At 38.8% G+C, this 18149-nt stretch overlaps 2 protein-coding genes and 1 non-coding gene across 3 annotated transcripts in view; 1 reads left to right on the top strand and 2 right to left on the bottom strand.

The window, feature by feature from the left end:
• The window catches only part of LOC134667510 (alkyldihydroxyacetonephosphate synthase), a 36678-nt gene that overhangs the window by 11920 nt on the left and 6609 nt on the right, over positions 1 to 18149 (bottom strand). Inside the window, exons 3-7 of the mRNA XM_063524938.1 lie at positions 4489 to 4780; positions 4007 to 4192; positions 2717 to 2890; positions 1745 to 1861; positions 563 to 709 (exon numbers count right to left, since the gene is read on the bottom strand). Coding sequence (XP_063381008.1) covers positions 563 to 709; positions 1745 to 1861; positions 2717 to 2890; positions 4007 to 4192; positions 4489 to 4780 — 916 coding nt within the window. The remainder of the gene's footprint in view (positions 1 to 562; positions 710 to 1744; positions 1862 to 2716; positions 2891 to 4006; positions 4193 to 4488; positions 4781 to 18149) is intronic.
• Trnaa-agc (transfer RNA alanine (anticodon AGC)) lies at positions 1330 to 1402 on the top strand. Its single transcript has one exon. It is a non-coding gene; the product is annotated as a tRNA-Ala (tRNA).
• Positions 1436 to 18149, bottom strand: part of LOC134667489 (adenylosuccinate lyase) — a 382878-nt gene continuing 366164 nt past the window's right edge. The window contains exon 4 of the mRNA XM_063524913.1: positions 1436 to 1445. The gene's annotated coding sequence lies outside the window, so the exon portion shown is untranslated. The remainder of the gene's footprint in view (positions 1446 to 18149) is intronic.

Below are 18149 nucleotides of genomic sequence, written 5' to 3'. Positions count from 1 at the left end.
GAGAAAACGCTGCAATTCGGCATTTTCAGCTCCTATCATTCCGCTTAGACTGACGTACGAGTATGCTAAATGGCGTATGACGTGTGGCAACTAGCTTTATATAACCTCCTTGACCGGCGGCCGCGGACTTTTTGCAGAGGGGAACGCCTATTAATGGCCGCTCCATCATAGATATTTACTCCGAGTAGCCTATAATGGTGTCCCACTGCTGGGCAAAGGCCTCTACCATTATCTTCCACGACTCCCGACGTTGCGTCTGCTCTGGCCAGTTAACTGAAAAAGGTGTCTAGGTCGTCCTGCCATCCCCGTCTGGGCCTGCCGCGTCCGCGCCCTTCTTCTGGCATCCACTTGGTAGGGGCTGATATTTCTAGTACCTACCAAAAATACAACACAAGGTCAACATGGTACCTGGTCGTTGTCCATGAGCCGTATGCTGGAGGGCTGGAGCCGTTTCTCGGCCACTTCCCGCTCGAAGGCCACGCCGCTCTCCCAGTCCGGGAAGACGAGCGAGCCGTAGCGGGTCACCGGTGGCAGTGGACGCACTGTTAGTGTCACATGGTACCTGGTCGTTGTCCATGAGCCGTATGCTGGACGGCTGGAGCCGCTTCTCGGCCACTTCCCGCTCGAAGGCCACGCCGCTCTCCCACGCCGGGAAGACGAGCGAGCCGTAGCGGGTCACCGGCGGCAGTGGGCGCACTTTTATCGTCACCTGTAATTTCAAATGTCGGCACCTATTAAATTTCGGCGCTTAGAGGACACATCTGATGGAGGTTAGTGTTAAAAACTGTTATCAAACTTAAACAAATACCTATCACCATAACTTCTTTGCTTCTAAACTGAAGAACATTTCATATATTTCTGAAGATGAGCGTAAAATAAAATAGGTTAAGTTAAAATACAAAGTGTAAAAAAACATTGCGAATACCCAAATTAGACCTTAATACATAGATATAAGTTATAGTTTTATAAGTAAAGAGTGCTGTATTTCGCCAACAAACTGTCAAGCAGTTTGGCGAAACCATATAATTGTAATTGTGTACCTATGTACTTTTGTTAAAATAAATAAAAAAAAATATACTAAAGAAAAAGATGGGAAAAGTGACTAAGCCTTCCAGCTTTCCAGCTTTTGGCCGAGGTTGGCTCAGCTTTCGCGGCTAACACAAAGCGCCATAACCTCTGGCTATGAAGGTTATTGGAAAGTTACCACTGCCCTGCGATATGTGTCTCACACTTCAATAACAAACATCGAAAGTGAAAGTCGCAAGTCGAACAGTACTTAATTACCTTGAGTTACTCATTGGTATCGATGAATTCGTCAGTCATGTCACCGGGGGCGTAGCTCAGATGGTAGAGCGCTCGCTTAGCATGTGAGAGGTACGGGGATCGATACCCCGCGCCTCCAACGGTTTCTTTTTGTTTAAAATTAATGTGTTGGCCATATGCAGCTACAGAAAACTAGTATTTACTATTTAGCTAGCGTATCGTGGGAAAACTTTTGGAAATACATGCTTCTGTCGTCACGGGCATATTTTGGAGTGATTAATATGTAGGGTCATATCATCCTGAAGTAGAATATTAACGTTTTTTCTCACTCTTGAAACCGTATAGGAAGTAAATTCACACAAATGCTTACAGTTGTAACTGCTATAGAATCAATGTTGTTGTTTCTCTTAGCGGATGGAACAGACATGGACAAAATATAAGAAGTGATTGAATGGTTCGGAGTGTAGGAGTAGGTACATACCTCAGTGACGACCCCGAAGCAGCCCTCCGAGCCCATGACGACGTGCTCCCACTCCGGGCCGCAGGAGATGCGCGGCACGCGGCAACTCTTCTCCAGCACTCCTGTTGGCGTCACCGTCTGGAAAACGCCGTAGTAATTAGAATAGAATAGAATAGAATAGAATATCGTTTATTGCACCATGGTAAAAAACAAGTTGTTACAAAATAATAGTATCTCATGGACCCTAATAGGGTATGGCAAACATTTCCTTAATATAAGTAGGTACATATTAAGAACAAATACTACAAACTAGCTTTATAAGTTTAGGAGATCAAAACTTATTTACTATAAACTAACTTATTTAACAAAACTGTCAGTGAGAAAATCGGTTACTGAATAATATGCTTTTTCAGCAAGGAACGATTTCAACTTCTTTGTATACGAAGTGTCACTTTCCACTGATTTTAAATAATTTGGGAGGTGATTATAATATTTTACTGCCGCATAATGAGGGCTTTTGCGGTATATTTCTAAGCAAGTAATTACTTGTTTGAGTGTGTCAGTTTAGCCGAAATTATCGTCAGTGGTGACGATACGGTATCTCTCGGGATTGTTGATTGCACTGGTGGATTTTTATGTAGGTAACATATAGTTATACTTTGATCCATTTCGAAGACGGACACACCAATTTTACCATCAAATACTTTAGCAAAAAATACTTGAGCTGACAAGCCAGAAGAAGGCAATTAGCTTAGAAAACTAGCAAGAGTCCTGTTTGTGACCTACCTTGGTCTGGACAATGAGATACTCGATGTTGCTGTAGGTGTTAATCGAATCTTCATCCCACTGATTCTAGTGGCTACCCAAACGTCACGTGGAGAACTCGTGGGAATCTGACTATTAGCAGCCTAACTACGTTATGACACTCCTGGTCTTTACGATACCCATTAGCTAGTCCTAATTGTTATACATATAATACGACTTACGACTCACCTTGGTCTGAACGATGAGGTCCTCGATGTTGCCGTATGTGTTCTTCTTCATGCCGCTGGCCCGTGTAGCCACCCATCCTCCTAAGGTTGAAAACTCGTAGGAATCTGGCTCGTGGCCTACGGTGAGTCCACGGGCGCGCATCTCGCGCTCCAAGTCTTGGCCTACTATACCCGTCTGTAACAAGAACAAATATTATCAGAAGGTGTTTTACTTAATGACAGATTATAGAGGCAGCGATTTTAAGGCATAAGTTACGCTACGTTTTGTGGCAAGTGGATTGTCAAACTGCACTTGACAAGTTAAGAATATACGGGGCTGTAGCGGTCATCTACTTATTTTAGCTACAAGTATTAAAATTGTTGGTTGCACTTCGGGGAGTGTGCCCAAGAGCTACACGAGCTCATTCCACCGTCCCCATTCTACCATCGGACTTTTAGACGCACGGCCGGTTTCCATCCTTACTTGGTAGATATTCCACCAATTCGCACGAAGCGCTTTGCTTCTACTTTCCTTATGCACACTGCCAAGGAATGGAATTCCTTGCCGGCGTCTATATTTCCGTGTTCTTATAACCCGGCAACCTTCAAATCAAGAGTGAACAGGCACCTTCTGGGCGAGCTCGCTCCATCGTAGGCCACGTCTACGCTTCGGCTAGTCTGTGGCCATGAGTAAGCCCATTCATAATAAAAAAAAAAATTGCGGCCACGAATATTACAAAGGAACACTATCGAATACTTGTCACTAGACGAACACTTGCGAACTGGTGGCGAGTGAACTGACCTGTACACGCGCCAGGAGTTGGTCGCGGTCGATCCACAGTATGGAGTTCATCTCGCTGGTGTCGAGGGCCACGATGGGACGCGGCTCACGGGCCGGACACGTGATAGAGCCAGATACTGAAGCGCCTCCGCCGAACGGAATTATCACAAACTGGTGGCGACTGAACTCACTTGAACACGAGCCAGGAGTTGGCCGCGGTCGATCCACAGTATGGAGTTCATCTCGCTGGTGTCGAGGGCCACGATGGGACGCGGCTCACGGGCCGGACACGTGATAGAGCCAGATACTGAAGCGCCTCCGCCGAACGGAATTATCACAAACTGGTGGCGACTGAACTCACTTGAACACGAGCCAGGAGTTGGCCGCGGTCGATCCACAGTATGGAGTTCATCTCGCTGGTGTCGAGGGCCACGATGGGACGCGGCTCACGGGCCGGAAACGTGATGGAGCCAGATACTGAAGTGCCTCCGCCGAACGGGATTATCACGAACTGGTGGCGACTGAACTCACTTGTACACGAGCCAGGAGTTGGTCGCGGTCGATCCACAGGATGGAGTTCATCTCGCTGGTGTCAAGAGCCACGATGGGACGCGGCTCACGGGCCGGACACGTGATGGAGCCAGATACTGAAGTGCCTCCGCCGAATGGTATTATCACGAATTGGTGGCGAGTTGCGAGTGCGACTATTTTTACGACCTGTAAAATAAAAAAAAATGGTGAAACAAGTGTCCGTGATCCACAACAGTGCATTATGTACGGACAGTCAATTCTATCCGTAATCATAGATAGGATGGCGTTGGGGTTGGCGCGCACACATCCCGTACTCTACTAAATGCAGCTCCCAGGTGCATTGCAGCTTTAAAACAGCTTCAATACCTCTCAAACATACGCTCGTTTTGTAAATTGAGATAATGACGATGTATTTTGTGTATGCGTAAGTAATCCTAAGTATAGGTACGTACCTAATACCCGTGTGTGTAAATACCACTTACATCCTCATGGCACTCCGGCCATACAACAGCGTCCGGTATCCTCGGGAAGCTGTTGCTCCTGACCTGCGCCATGTCACTAAGCGTCTGCCCATGCGCCCTGATCAGCCGGTCCATCCCATCCACGCTGACCAGCGCTATCGTCTCCAGCTCCTCGCGGACGTTGCTGGGCAGCCTGCTGTCAGGGTACGAGGTGGGAAGTGGCGTGGTTTTGGGCAGCTTGCTGAGGTCGATGTTGAGGTTCTGAACCACCCATGGTGCGAAGTGCGGGAGGGTCTTCCCGCCTATTAAGTATCTGGAAAGGGGAAACGCCGGTTAAGTTTTCTTGAGTCGTTTTTTATAAGCCTTTGTTGGCGGTCGTAGAAGGTGATAGAGGGCTCTATTTATTTTCAAGATAAAATACCTATATATAAAATTATCATATACGATTACAATTCTGTTTTATATCTAATCTAAAAATAAAAGATTAGAAGAGCAGCGGGTCAGCGAAGGTATTTTCAAATCATTATAGATAGATGCTGTAGAATTCAAACTGGACTTTCACGCGTATTACATACATTGGTTTACCCTGGACTTTTTATATTAATGCAGCCAGCATCAAATGGACGGCCAAAATGTCCAAATATATCATCCTTCCTTGTGTCCATCCTTCTTTGTATGGTAATAAAGGTGTGAGGTGTGTTGCGATTTATTTGGCCTCTTTGATTGTCACTATTTATTTAGATCCAGATTCAGATTTTAATTGGTAAAAAGATATACAGATTTTTACACATCAGCTATTTTGTGCTTATTGTACTGTACCTATGCTATTTTGATGTCGAACGATGTGCTAATTCTAGCTAGTTCTCAGCTCATTATGACGTTAAACCTACGCACGTACCTATACCACTAGGTATAGAGGTATGTTACCTCAGAGCAAATGCCGCTGTTGACTATGGAGTATGGAACCAAACAATAGTAAAGGTTGTGGGCTCATTTATTTCTAGCAAACAAGCAAACAGCGTGCGCGTGCGGTCCCGAGAACAAATGTCCTAGATCGCATTAGTACTTACATAGCCGTATAATATCTTACATAGATATTATTTTGCTCCTTAACGTTATGCTTGGGTAGGTACATAAGTATATCTGTTAGGTATGCTCAAAACCTGCCTCACAAATCAAGTATCTAAAATCAGATTAACAGCCCAAAGATTACAAATCACTACCAAGCGCCATCTTGTCCGGCTACCAAACTAGGGGGTATGGCTTTTTCTTGGACTTTACCTACACTTTTTCCACAGTCTTTGTATTTTTTTCCTAATATACCTACTTCCGGGTAGAATGTTTGTGGGATGCGTGGATATATTTATTAGATATCTGTGCCTTATTAAATGATATTAAAATTAATCGGGCTAATTATTAGGTATACCATCTAATAATTTATGTTTTGCGCAACCGTATCATTACTGGGCTAATAGTAAATTGTCTAATCGAATTGTTATTTGAAAAACTTACTACTACTCGGCACTACTTTGACAAAAAAAATAACGGGTTGCACTCCGGGAGTGCCGGCAGAAGTGAAAACTCAATGACATTGTAACAGTTTTTCCATCAGGTCACGTGTCTGTCTCACGAATTTTCAATCTGTCGAAACTGACGGTCACGTGACCTGTCGCGATTTAAATTTTTTTCCCCATCACAAAAAGAGCACAGCGCCGCTAAAGAAGTTTTCACTTCAAAAAATCCTGTATCTTGTTCTGTCAATCAAAAGAAAAATGTGGTATAATGTAAATGTGGTGTAATCTATGTATGGGATGTATACAGAGTGCAGAGTTACTGCCTTTTTGTGAGCTACCCAGTTTATGTCCAAGTTGTACCGGTATGTACTACTATACCTATTACTGTAGATATGCTCACGCAAAATAGGCGCAATAATATGACGTCGAGTTGTGGAAACCAAGCCCGTGAAAACCTACTGTAGATATGTTACCATACCTAAAACTAAGTTTGCCTTAAAATGGCAATTTGCTATTTTATTTGCATTGGTGAGCTAATCGCTGTACTACTACCAGTACTCATTTCTTGGAAGAGGTTAACACATACCTAAAGGAGACACTTCATGGTAAAAAACAAAGTAACTTTCTCTGGAACAATTTCCACACATTTTGTCTAAAAAGCGCCGCATCTCACTTAGGAGTATCGAAAGGCAAACTGAAGACCAACAAAGACCCTACATGGTGGAATGAAAAGGTGAAATCGCAACTAAAAGAAAAGAAGGACTCCTTTAAGAAATGGCAGAAAACAAAACTGGAAAGCGACCGCCTAGATTATATCCTGCACAAAAAGAACGCCAGAAAGTGCGTAGCAATATCGAGAGCGACTTCGTTAGACTACTTCTACCAACAGTTAGAACATGCCCAATCCGACGCAGAGATATTTAAGCTGGCTAAACGCCGTAACAACAACACAAAGGATATCAAACGCAACAGGTACATCAAAGACTCCTCCGGAAAACTACTGACCACCAGCAAAGACATCAATAATAGGTGGAAAGAATATTACCAAGCACTCCTCAATGAAGAGTTCCCTCAAGGGCCACTTTCGTCACTACCACCAGTCGAAGGACCAGTTGAAGAGATTGCACAAAATGAGGTCAAAGCAGCTATCTCTAAAATGAAAAATGGGAAAGCAGCAGGACCCGATGAAATCCCATCAGAGCTTTGGAAACACCTAGGGGAGGTCGGTTTAGACTGGCTTACAAATCTATTTAACATAATCCTAGCGAGTGGTAAAATACCAGATATGTGGAGATCGAGCAATCTGATACCTTTTTACAAAAACAAAGGAGATGTTGCCGAAGTTGGAAATTACAGGGGTATTAAGTTGACTTCACACACCCTAAAAATTTGGGAGAGTGTCCTTGTCAAAAGGCTCACACGAATAACCAAAATCACCCCAAATCAGTGTGGATTCACTAACGGAGTGGGCACAACAGACGCCATACACTCCGTAAAAATACTCCTGGAAAAGTACAAAATGTGCAAAAAGGACCTCCATATTGTATTCATAGACCTAGAGAAGGCCTTCGACCGCGTACCACGAAAACTTATCTGGCAGGCGCTTCGAGCTCAAGGTGTCCCAGAACTATACACGGAACTGCTAAAAGATCTGTACCATAACATCACAACCAGTGTAGTCAGCCCAGCAGGAAGAAGTGAACATTTTGAGGTCAAGGTGGGTGTCCATCAAGGTTCGACGCTTAGTCCCACATTATTCAATCTAGTAATGGATTATATTACAAAAGACATCCAAAAACCAGCACCATGGTCTATTCTGTACGCGGACGATATAGCCTTGATAGCAGAAACGCTAGAAGAAGTGCAACAGGATCTCACTGCCTGGCATGAGTCCTTAGAGCAAAGAGGGCTAAAAGTCAGTACACAGAAAACCGAATATATGTATTGCAATTTCTCTGGTACCAGCACAAAAGATGCTCCATGTCCGTCCATCTCAGATGCGCCACTAAAGAGAGTGGAAGAGTTTAAATATCTAGGCTCCATAATTGCACCAACAGCCAGCACCGAGAAAGATATTCAAAACAGGATCAAGACAGGTTGGCTTAAATGGAGATCACTCACTGGTGTTTTATGTGACCCACGTGTACCTGTAAAAATAAAGGGAAATGTGTATAAGAGAGCAGTGAGACCCGCTCTTCTTTATGGCTCCGAATGCTGGCCGACACGAAAAGTGGACGAACAGAAAATGCACGTTACGGAAATGAGAATGCTTCGCTGGTCTGGAGGAGTCACGCGTTTAGATAAAATAAGGAACGAATACATACGCGGAACCTTCAAGGTTGCTAGTATTCCAGACAAAATGAGAGAAGCCCGCCTGCGTTGGTATGGCCATGTTATGAGGCGTGAGGATGACCACGTGACCAAAAGGGTACTTGCCATAGAAGAGGGTAAACAAGGCCCAGGACGACGACAAGCAACCTGGACACAAACTATTAAAAACGACCTAAAAGCTAGCAATGCAGTACCGGAGACAACCCACAACCGTGTGATGTGGCGCAGAACTACTAGGAGGGCTGACCCCAAGTAAAATGGGACAAAAGCCAGGACCAAGAAGAAGGTGAGCTAATCGCTGTAATAAGATGTCCTGTACAGTCGACGCCAAAAATATGTTTACACTTTTGCACCTTAATCCTTTGTACTATGGCGAAAAATGCAAACATATCTTTGACGTCGACGTACTCGTAACACTAGCTGAAGGCCTTTTTTGAGACGCCATTAGCAAACTATCACTAAATATCTTAGCAGGCAGCCAAATATTAGCCTGAGCCTAATATTCTAATATTGATTTAAAGTGTTGTAATGTAACGTAACGTAATGGGTTGTTACAAGGCTCTTTAGGTAGTACATCCAGGTACAAATGGATACTCCAGGAAACATTTTATAGTATTGCTTTCAGTATTAAGACTAGTGTTTATTATGGAAAAGCTGGCCAAAGCTATCACTAAGTATGTCGGCTTTAAAATATGTACATTTATAAATAAGTTATAACTACTTCTACTTTTACATAATGCCTGCTACATACTGAAAGGCATTAAAATACGAGTGTAGGGTGTGGGTTTATGAAATGGACGAAGCGAGTTCGATCCTTTCATGTAACTCGTTTCGTCCATTTCATAAACCCACACCGCATACCCCATACTCGTATTTTTCACGGTTAAGAACTTATTGTTAGGCCAGCAGCTACCATTGTGGGCACGGGCGCGGCTTTAGGTAGAAGTCAACATTGAAAATTTTATTGAACTAGAGCAAACATCAACTCAATCATGCGCAAAACAACCTCTAAAGTGAGCGTTAAAGTAAACTTAGGTACTGGAATTTTGTCTTAATCATGTTTTACGAGACGCGTCATATTTGGCTCGAGGTTTTTGGCGAACAAATACGAAAGCAGAAAAGTAAACTCTAGATTTTTGCGGCTTTTTGACAAACCTGCCGTTCTTAAATATAATATGAGCCTTATTATTATTAATTTTGTTGATGTATTTTTATTTCCGTTACATTTTGATAAAATTTGGCTGGCTTGAAGATCTTCTCATTATAGGCGAAATAAAAACGAAATCAAAACTTGTCCAATAATGTTCCCTATGTCAAAATGTGTGAAATTTACCAGATGTTTTCGAAACTTCGAGGAAGATTTTTAGAACATACGGTGAAATTGCGCTTATAATTTTACAAAATCTTAGGGAACACTTTCTACCACCAAATTCAAAATTTTACCATAAAGATATGGCAAAAAAGGGATTCGATAGCAAAATAAAAATTGGAACCATGATTGTAATAAATGAAGTCTTGGCAGTTTTCGGCCACAACGACTGCGTGTAATGTAATAGTACTAATAGTCCGGTAGCAATAACTTTTGAAGTTATAAGATTATTAATGTTGCTTATTTTTTACATATAGTTTCCAGACCACATACTAAACCTAATAATAATAATTTGTGTCATCCTAGGTATTTGCTTAGGTAGAAATTTAGGTATTTCTTTTTTTAAACAGCATTCGGTAAAAACAATATTCGAGATGAAATTCTTTGTTTCCCTGTAAAAGCGAAGTGGCTTCCGACATACACACGCATTTTGTGTCATTTTCATCCACGGGTATAATGACATTTAATAAATACCTAATAGTGAACCTAAAATGCCTAAAATAAAATTATAGTCGGTAAGTGAAGTGTTGTACTTCACAGGATATTATAATATGTTATTCAAACAAATGTGTGTCAAATTCATCCACCGCTTTTATTTTTAATATTTTTTTTTCTTATATAAATCAAGTATCTGCCACAAAAAAAAAATTCATGTTATTAAGTTTACGTCTACATTATTATAATGCCACATCGAGACAACATTCATAATTTGGGTCATTTTCAACCACGGTTTTTTACTATTTGGCAAAATAAAACTTTGCATGAACGGCGTACGCGGGGTAGGCTACCTACGCGGGTAGGGTGCTTGTTAGATGAACATTATGGCTTCTCTATCCGATGGGCCAACGCCGGCCACTCCAAGGAACGCAGCCATGCGGTAGAATGAGATAGCAATATCACTTGCTCCCTCTAACGCATAAATGCGGCCCTTGGAGTGGCCGGCATTGGCCCATCGTGTAGAGGAGCCATTACAGTGTATTTATTTCATTCGGAGGCATCTTTTCATAGGCTCCTCATACTGACCAACATTCGTGAAGTTCGCAATCAAAAGGTACCACTTTATCCTTGCCATAAGGACTCTCTGACAGGTTATTTGTATAAAGATACAATAAAGTTTCGTCTTTATGGTAAACGACAAAGTGGTCCCTACCTTTTGAATGAGAATGTCACATAAGCGACTTTTAAAAATAACTTTTATTCGATATTTAGAACACTTTTTAAGATTATTTTAAGACGCAATGTATTGCTAATTTTGTGATGTATAAAGCCTGGCAAGCAACGTCAATTATAATGATGATGATGTACATTGAATACAAGACCTCATAAATTATAAAAGTTATTGAAAAAAAAAGTATGTTCGTTTGAGGAGCAGAATATAATTGTTTTAATTATTTTGGTGATATTACTGGCTCCGGGCTCGGGTTGGTATAATTATGAGAAAAAATGTTGGCTTGCGATTATCGTTAGCCACGCCCCCCAAAACATAGCATCAATTGAATGCAATGAAAATATTTGCACTTGCATGTGCAACTATAATATGTACCTAGTTGATACATAATATAAAGACTGATTTTATTAATTTTAGTAATATATATTATTACGATACCTTTTGGTTCAATTGGCGTAAAGGACAAAATGCTACTTTTCAGGAGACGCGAAAAACTGCAGTTTTTTAAAATGTTTATAATATATTTTTGTGGTTTATCGAGCTATGTTTTTGATGTGTATTGGAAAAGTACTCAAAATGTTACTCTCTTTAACCTGAATTAGCAATCATATCTATAAATTAAATACGAAAGAAGTTAATTTCCTTTAAAATTGGTCAAAAACACTATGAATGTCCTTTACGCCCATGAAATTTTTGATAATTTTGTTAATTTTGTTTATTAGGGGGACGTAAGAGACGTTATCAGACTATTTTATTCCAAATTCGGGGTGTATTAGTTACCAGTCACGGTACACATGTTAACTTTTCTCAGCATAATTTACTGTTACGAAGCTTAAAAATGTATCACACGGTAGTTGATTATGCCAGGTATATCCCGATTAGAGTTATAATAGTATAGTATCTAAAATCCTAAGAACATTGTTTATTAAAATTTTCATACATAGGAATTTTACATCTTAAAAATAATTACACAGTAACTATTAGTCAAACCCGTTCTTTATCGCTTCCGGTGCAAAAGTGCCCATAATACTCACGGCATTACCCCGCTGGATGGCTATGGACAGCCTCTGCACCAGAAAAGATTCAGAGTGGGGATCCTCTCCCTTTTGCCTATGTCACGCACAAATTGTTTCGCGTCAGCACTCCAGCAGCCCGCAGTTTCCTCCGCAAAAGGGACGAAAATAAAGGGCAAGTAAAATAATATCAATATGTAGTATAATATGTCCTTTACGACCATATTGACCATACGAGATACGATATGAAAAATCATCAAGACAAATGAAGGGCTTAAAGGACGACAAAACACATGTAAGTCATTTACAACAATATTTATAGCGGTAACCTTTACGATAATATCCATATTTCTAATTTATACTGGTAATTTACCATTGAGATAAGCTGTTTTTGCAAGCTCATAGTGCAAAAATTGGGTCGTAAAGGCAACTTTTTAAGAGATATCGAACGAAAGCGCTTGGAATTCTGAACAAAACTGTATATAACGACTACCGTAGGCTCAAAGGGCGTAAGGGACAAAATTGCGAAAATGCAGTTATACTCAGTATTTTTTTTTCTATCGAATAGTATTATTTAACGTCTCGATAACTTGAAAAAAATGTCCGTTAAGCACTATGAAAAATCAATGCTTGAACACAATTTTCCAACGCATTTGGCCGTATCTGCCAATTCAAAAAAATTTTGTGAGACATTTTGGCGTAACTCCCAACTTTGTGTACGATTTGCGTGGATGTCTTTTGCATCGGAAATTTTATTAAATAAATATGTGGTAATTTTTTGTCCGTTACGCCTCTGCGCTTTTTGAGTGCTAAATGTACGTTACGCCCACAACTAATGGATGTTTACACGAGTGTTAGATAATTCAATGTACGAGATACGCCCCCATACTATGTATAATTTCGGGTTTATAATTGTTGTTTTTTTGTGTTTAAGTGGGATGAGCTAGTTATACTTTCCTTGTGATTTTTTTTATTAAGTAGGTACTTGCATTACCTGCTCATGTGCTCATTGCTTTATTTATAGGGTTACTAAATTTTGACAATTTAAACTGAACTAGTGGGTACTTTTTCATCAGTTTTATGAAAATAATAAAACATGACTATATTCAAATGATAATTATGGCGTTTAATTAAGGTAAGACTGATAACTTTTAGTTTTGTTTGTGACTGGGTCATTGGTAATACCTATTGATTAAAACGTATCATGAATACTTTTTTGTTTAAACCCTAATTTACAGGATTACCCTTATGAAAGTTACTGTTTAGTTAAATTAACGTTTGTTTTTAAATCCAAAGAAGTACGTAAGCCTGGCCTTTTTCTACTCTAATGTAATGTCATAAATATGCGATCATATTCATTAAGTTTTACTGAATAGGCATATGAAATTTCTAAACTACTATTGTACCTAATAGTATTTTAGTATGTAAAAGTAAAATTTATAATCTAACTAACATTACAAACAGAAATAACGCGTAATACTTTCTATAGTTAAATTAATTTGTTAGAAATTGTTGCATATCAATATATACATCAATGGTAGGACAGCAGTGATTCTGTTGAAGTAATATATCTAAACAAATAAATAGAACATTGTTTTAGTGGCTAAGAAAACGACCTTTTCCACGTTTAAGTATTCAAAATAACAAAAATGTGGAAAAACTTAACAGTGAATACTACATCTCTATATTTTTTCGGAACAAAAATGTAAATTATAGTAAGTACTTAGAAGTATAGTGTTCCCTAAATGCAAGTAGTAGCAATATTGGCAATATTGCAACGAAATTATTGGATTTACGCCAAATGGTACTAAAACCGTTTAAAGTTTAGTACATTACGCCCTTTTTCTAATAAGATAAACAATAAAGAAGAGACGTAAGGGACGCCCTTCTTAAAAACAGTCGTGTTTTTTGGCGCAACGGACATGCTATTTTCGTTAATAAGCATTGTATTGTAAGTTCAAGAAATCAGTTTAAAAGACCTCAAAAAGTTAGGAATAAGCCACATACAGGCATTAGTTTATTCAAACAAACAAAAAAGGTCTGATTTTTTTCCTCAAACAAAACTGATTTTTGGCTCTCCTGAAAAATCGCGTTTTGTCAGTTAAGCCCTTTGAGCCTACGGTAGTCGATATAACTCATTTTCACCAAAATGTCCTTTACGCCAATTGAACCCAAAGGTAATTATTATCCAAGAAGCTTGAACTATCAAAAGTGTTGGTAATTATTATTGAGGGTAAATGTATAATAATAATACTTCAATTTAATTTGTTCAAATACTTCATAGTAGCCTAGCTCTTGTCGGTGGAGTATTCGCCATTCCGTTCTTTTCTCTGCCACTGTTTTGAGCTCCTGATGCGTCACGTCACGACATTAATTTTCTCTTTGGCCTGGTCAATATATGCACGTCACGGTCTTCCTCTGTCTCTCTGTTCTTCTATTCTGCCTTCAATTATAGAGTTTATGTAAGTATCGTGACGTATCATGTGCCCCAACATGTTTCTCCTTCGGTTTTCTATTGTTTTTAGCAGAGATCTCTTCTCACCTACCAAATTAAATTAAATTAATATAGTTGAAGTAATATAAACAAATAAAAAAAAAACATTGTTTTTGTGGCTAAGAAAACGACCCTTTCCACGTTTAAATATCCAAAATAACAAAAATGGGGAAAACTTGACAGTGAATACATCTCTATAATTTTTCGGAAAAAAAATGTAAAGTATAGTGTTCCCTAAATGCAAGTTGCCAATATTGCAAAGAAGAGGCGTAAGGGACGCCTTTTAAAAAAAAATTCGTGTTTTTTGGCGTAACGGACATGCTATTTTCGTAAATAAGCATTGTATTCAAGAAATCAGTTTAAAAGACCTCAAAAAATTAGGAATAAGCCACATACAGGCATCAGTTAATTCAAACAAACATAGTGTCTGATTTTTTTCTCAAAACAAAACTGATTTTTGGCTCTCCTGGAAAATCGCGTTTTGTCAGTTAAGCCCTTTGGAGGCTACGGTAGTGGATATAACTTATTTTCGCCAAAATGTCCTTTACGCCAATTGAACCCAAAGGTATTATCCAAGAAGCTTGAACTATCAAAAGTGTTGGTAATTATTATTTAAGGTAAATGTATTCAAAACATAAGAATAAACAGGCTTTAAATAACCTCAATACGTGTAATTAATAATATCTATTGTAAAAAAATGCTAAGAACAAAAAAATACATTAAAAAAATAATGTGCATAATTTACGTTAAGTATGGAAAGACTGGTTTGTGCTATTTATAATGAAAAAAAAAATGTTTATATTAAAATTTATTAGTCCATATAATTAAGATATATTGAAGTTAGACTTGATTAGATAATTAGATATATAAATCAAAATATTAATAACATTAATATAAATTAAGTTCAAGAAGTAATATTTTTATCAAAGAATGAAAGTCACCTCAAGTCACGGCATTAATAAGCAAATTTTACTCAAGTGATACCTTTTCCCTGTCATTGTCACAAGTATATGATGCGTAACCGTGAACACTAAAGTTTGTAAATTGCGAACTCTTTCTCTTTTACTCCAATTAGACGTAATAAAAGTGACAGAGAAAGATGTCCGCAATTTGCGAATTGCGATGTTCGCGGTAGGCCCTCAGGATGGATATGTCGCATATTTGTTAATCAACATTACGTAACGAATGTCAAAGAGGAATTTCACATTCTCAATGTGTATAGATATAAACAGACCTTAATTCTCTTTCTTACTTACACACAGTTATTTTGCTAAATGGTGACATAATGTACAATATCTATAAGTTCTCTTTGTAGTAGTATAACTTTGCATAAGTTGCGTTAATTTGGCGCGCAGGCAAAGTAAACATGCGTTGCGTACGCAACGTGTGGTTTTTAGAGAGAGGCCCTTACCCGCCGTCACGCCAAGGTCGCGCCGCGCCCGCCGCGCCCGCTCCCCGTGCACGGTCCGCGTTGCCCGTTAAGAGCCACCCGCTAACGTCGTATGAACGCGAACATTATTTTTGTATTATTTGTTTATGCAATGGATGAAACTGACACAAATTCATATTTCTTATTTATCCCGCCTTTTATATTAATAAGGTGTGAACTCTAGTAACCTTAATATTCTTTTGTTATGGTAATTGCCTGTTAGAACAAAATTATCAAAAATCTTATGAAGCTGTGCCTCAATAAGACACAAAAACATGTAATGTACATATTGATACGATTAAATGCGACGTCAGCAATTTATTTTAACTTTAATTATTTTTTGAGTCATTTTGAATAGTATGACATAGTATCCGATTGCAATGGACGTAATTGACACAAACTATGTTTTCACATTAAAAAAACTATCCTAAATGCGACACAGTTACATGTTTTCTCTCGAATATTCTTTTCTCCAAAATAATTCAAAATAAAAATAATTACCACAAATTATTAAATAACTTAAAAAGCAAATAATATCTGTGACACAAAATAAAATGTAAGATTAATATCTTAAAACAGCATTCGTAAGCGAAAAAAAATTTGACTTTAATATTACTTTAAGTTAGGGCTCAAAATATAGCCAGCGCTGCAGGACTATAATAGTATTGGAGCCACGTGGATTTTGAATTAGCGTATCGCTAATCTTTCGGCTTGGGAATATTCTTGTAGAATGTAGAGTTAGCATTGAAGAGGACACTAAAATAATAGGCCTGAACAACGATCTAAAACTACCGAAACCTTAAACAAGCTTACACAGGAAAATGGATTTGCATGAAATGATCCGAAATTTTTCCAAGATGTCCGATTTGAAAAATTAAAAATAAAATAAAAGTTTGTATTATTATCGTTTTTTTATTGAATAGAAAATAAAGATATATACAGAATTGTCTCAGAGCAGGTACAAATATTGGGTTTTTTAGCAATAATTATTCCTTTTTTTTTCTTAGCGTATTTAGGTGTCCCACTGCTGGGCACCTCCACTCGACCCTGTTGTCGGCATTTTCCCACCATTTGGGGTAGAATGCATCCAAGTCGTCCTGGCGTTGTATAGTCGTCTATTATTCCTTTAACTTTTTTAAATATTATTTAGGTAACAAGCATGTTTCACGTGCCCAGAAGTGGGACTCTATTTAATAGGCTATTAAAAAAAACGTGACCTCTCGAGTTTTATAACTTAGGTAATGCTTAGGTATCTAATACTTTGATAACCTACATTGTTTAGTCTCACATCAGCATTGATGTTAAGTCCGCACTACACTAGGCACTGAGAAATCCTTTCACTTATTTCAAGTGCAAACACCATAATATGTTATGAGTCATAATGCAATGTTAGCTATAAGTAATAAAGGTTCGCCAATAAATGATGCTGCACTTGCAGTTTGAACAAGTGTGCAGTTCCACTCCACACATGACATAACTGTGTTTAAAATAAGTCAATATAAATAATAGGACATTGTTCATAAGTTTATGACCATCGATTGCGATGACGGCGACCTCAGCAATCAAGGGTTTTTCCTCTTATGAGCTCTTATGTGGCTGGCCAGGCCAAACTTAATACCACCCACCAATAACGCAGGTTGTGACCATCATAAAATAAATGCAAAATTAGACATGATCTATAGGCCAATCAAATTAAAAAAAATCAGGAAATTAATTCCCAGCAAGCTGGAAATCGTCTTGATACCTTCATTTGACTCTAAATTAGAGTAATCCGAGTTTACTCCATTCCAGGAGTTGTGGAAAAATCTTTGCTCTTTTTCAGTTTTTTGCTTGTAGTTCAATAATGATACCTCCGGCGGAAAATTTACTCTAATAATGATAAAAATTGACACCTGAGGATCTGAAAGATAACTTAATATGAATTTATAGTCAAAGAATTTAAAATTGGCCGCCACTTTGAATTTCTTTTTTTGGGATAATCGTGTTGAAATCCGAAAAAACATTTCACCAGTGTCTGATCCACAACAACCTTGCTGGTAGTGACATAGTAATTGATGCGTTCCTTCTTCATCGAGTGGTTATGTCAATCCAAGGTAAAATGTATCTCCCAAGGCTCTCAAAATCTATCCTCACCTCCTGGGATAAGCCAAACTCGGATTATACGCATTTAGGACCAAATGAAGGTATTAAAATGATTTCCAGCTTGCTGGGAATTAATTCCTCAAAACGCTTTTTATTTAAATCTAATTTGACTGGCCCAAAAACATTTAGGTACCTTGTGTCTACTAGCCCTACGTGTTAAAACAAATCCCTCGAATTCAGATCCCATTATCAGATGCTGATGACAATGGCGCCATTGTACTG

This window comes from Cydia fagiglandana, chromosome 9, assembly GCF_963556715.1.
Source record: "Cydia fagiglandana chromosome 9, ilCydFagi1.1, whole genome shotgun sequence".
NCBI classification, from domain to species: Eukaryota; Metazoa; Arthropoda; class Insecta; order Lepidoptera; family Tortricidae; genus Cydia; species Cydia fagiglandana.
The sequence above is the reverse complement of the archived record's forward strand: the minus strand, read 5'-3'. Positions and strand labels throughout refer to the sequence as shown.